This window comes from Triticum dicoccoides, chromosome 1A (assembly GCF_002162155.2).
Source record: "Triticum dicoccoides isolate Atlit2015 ecotype Zavitan chromosome 1A, WEW_v2.0, whole genome shotgun sequence".
Classification (NCBI taxonomy): Eukaryota; Viridiplantae; Streptophyta; class Magnoliopsida; order Poales; family Poaceae; genus Triticum; species Triticum dicoccoides.
In genome coordinates, this window is record NC_041380.1 from 571,730,096 (window position 1) to 571,732,614 (window position 2,519).

At 49.7% G+C, this 2,519-nt stretch overlaps 1 protein-coding gene across 1 annotated transcript; it reads right to left on the bottom strand.

Annotated features, from left to right (window-relative positions):
- Positions 1-408: 408 nt before the first annotated feature.
- Positions 409-2,316, bottom strand: LOC119337373 (putative F-box protein At5g62660). Its single transcript, XM_037609521.1, has 2 exons — positions 1,975-2,316; positions 409-1,896 (listed from the first exon to the last, which is right to left on the bottom strand). Exons 1-2 carry the CDS (start codon positions 2,194-2,196, stop codon positions 724-726), a joined length of 1,395 nt encoding a protein of 464 aa, XP_037465418.1. The 5' UTR covers positions 2,197-2,316; the 3' UTR covers positions 409-723.
- Between the last annotated feature and the right edge of the window lie 203 nt (positions 2,317-2,519).

Below are 2,519 nucleotides of genomic sequence, written 5' to 3' on the forward strand. Positions count from 1 at the left end.
AGAGCCAATGTATGGGTGATAGGCAGAGGTGCGTTGTTGTGGGGGTTTGCTGATTGGAGTGGGTCAACCAGTGCCTTCACATCCCTTGCAGTGCAAATGCATGCCATTACAGCCTACATCCTTGTTATGCTTTGTGTACCCATTACATGCTTAACAAGAATGCACATAGCTTACTGCCCTGAACCTAATCAGGAACACACGCAGCCTTTCAGCCATGACAACAACCAGGCTAAAGATCCAGGTACATTTTACTCATGACAACTCCTACTCTGTGCTCCATCTCTGTTATTAATGGACAAAAATGCAAGCTTAACATTTAACATTGGTGGACAACAAGTTACAGACTAAATGTAAGCTTGCAGGAAACTAAAATACTTCAGACATAGAGAATATATTAGCTTACCACATACGAGCTACAAGAGTGGCATCAATAACTATTACATGAAGGCGAATAGATTAGTGAATAGGTTCATTCATACAGCTAAACATTCCCATTGGAGAGCCAGTGACTGATTCTTCATAGCTAACCAACATTGTTCAAAGCAACAAAAGGGCATGCACCCAGACACCAACGGAAAAACAAACTGAGGTGCAAAAGGGCATCACCCTATTGTATGCCTAATCCAACACACAGATTCAGAACTACTACAAGATTTAGCATATAGTACCCAACAACTGATGTCTCTACCAAGTCGCTAGTGCCACACTGAGTACGCCAAGTCTCTAGTGACCATCTGATTTCCACTCCGCAAAACAGGGAATGTAAGGAAGACCTCCCAGGAAATCTCCAGAAGAAGAGACAACATGCACTTCCTGGTTAGTCATATCATATGACAATGCCTTCTCCTTACCGTCAGTAAAGAAAATCAAATCACAATCCGGATGAATTGCAAACGTCCGGTAGCACTCACCTTCTTTGAGAGAATCTCGTCCGATCAGTTCCAAGCAGCTAACAGTACACTTTAGGTTCCACTGTCCAGTAGCATAATTCTCAAGAATCCAAACAGTGAGTTGGCAACCATCTTGGTTGTCTATACTCGAAGCATACAAGCGTCCCTGCGACTGCCCAACAAAAGGAACAGCACTGTCATTTTTCATAATGGCAGGTGGCATTTTAATTTCCATGCAAGCATTCCCCTTCATGTCCACTGTGACTATTGACAAACGAGTATACCAGTGCATAGTGCCATTCAGGAAGGCACCAAATCGATGTGTTCTGAGATAATGACGCTGACCCTGCATGGCAGTCCATCCCCCAGTTTCTGATGAGCAAAACATTGTCATGGAGAGGCCAACATATTTTGGGATCAGGGACACAAATACCACAAAGCGGGAAGGAACTGCTGGGTCAAAACCCAAAAAGTATTTGCGTCGGGAGAAACGGTACAGGTGTCCCTGTGCCAGGTCGCCCAATTTTATAGGAGGTAGCGAAGTCCACTCCTGGGTAGCAGGGTTGCAGACAACATAATCGGCGCCATTAGCCTCAGTCCTTGTGAAGCTTTGATTAGGCTCACCTTCTGGAAATGAATTCCAACCGTGTTGCATAGGCTGGGGCGATTTCAAGCATTTGCAGAGGAGAAGGCTGGTGCTGCATTGTTCGACATAGAAGCATTCATAGGTGCTGCGCAAGAAAGGGAGATCAGGGTCGACCATCGGAGGGCCTTTCCCCGACAAATTGTGGAAGCGTAAACCGCGATTCAAGTAGAAGAATCCGGAGAGCGTCTGCGGGGACCTCTTGCGGACGCCGCGGTCGGAGCAGAGGGCAAGCCATGGCCTGGACACGCACTTGAAGCGGCATTGCGACCTGTAGGGCACCCGCGACAGGATCTCCATGAGGATGTCCTCGGGGATGCTCACCTCGGCCTGCTCGTGCTTCTGCTTCTTCTTATTCTCCTCCTAAAAATGCAGAGAAAATTCGTTTAGGTTCCAGTGCCATCTGCCAGATCGATTATTGGAAAGAGGATGGGCGCGAACCTCATACTCTACGGAGACGACGGGGAGGCCGGGCAGCAACGGCGGCGGAAGCGGGGAAGAACGGGATGGATCCTCCTCGTCGCGGCGTTGCCCTCCGTGGGCGGCCGCCGGTTCCCCGTACACATGCCCGTGCTCGCCTCCTCCTGCTCCTGGCGGCAATGCCTCCGCCGGCTTCTCGTACCCATGTTCGCCTTCGCCTCCTCCTCCTCCTCCTGGCGGCATTGCCTCCGGCGGCTCAAACGGCGCCAAGCCTAGGGTTAGGGTTAGGGTTTGTGGGAAGGGGAATGGAGCTTGTGTTGGACTTTTTTTTTTGAGGGCTAGAGCTTGTGTTGGACTGTGCGGTGTCTTCCTCGTCACTCACTCACTGCGACCCACTGCCTTTTTTTTAGGTAAACGTTTCGGGACGGTGCGCCGGCTAAACTTTGCGCCGGTTGCGCACGCCACGCGTCCCAGTGAAGCAGCAAAAGCGGGGCCGCTTGTCTCTCTCACCTTATCTTTTTCTCCTCTAGCCTTATCTCTTCTTCTCAACCACACTTTTCTCTCTG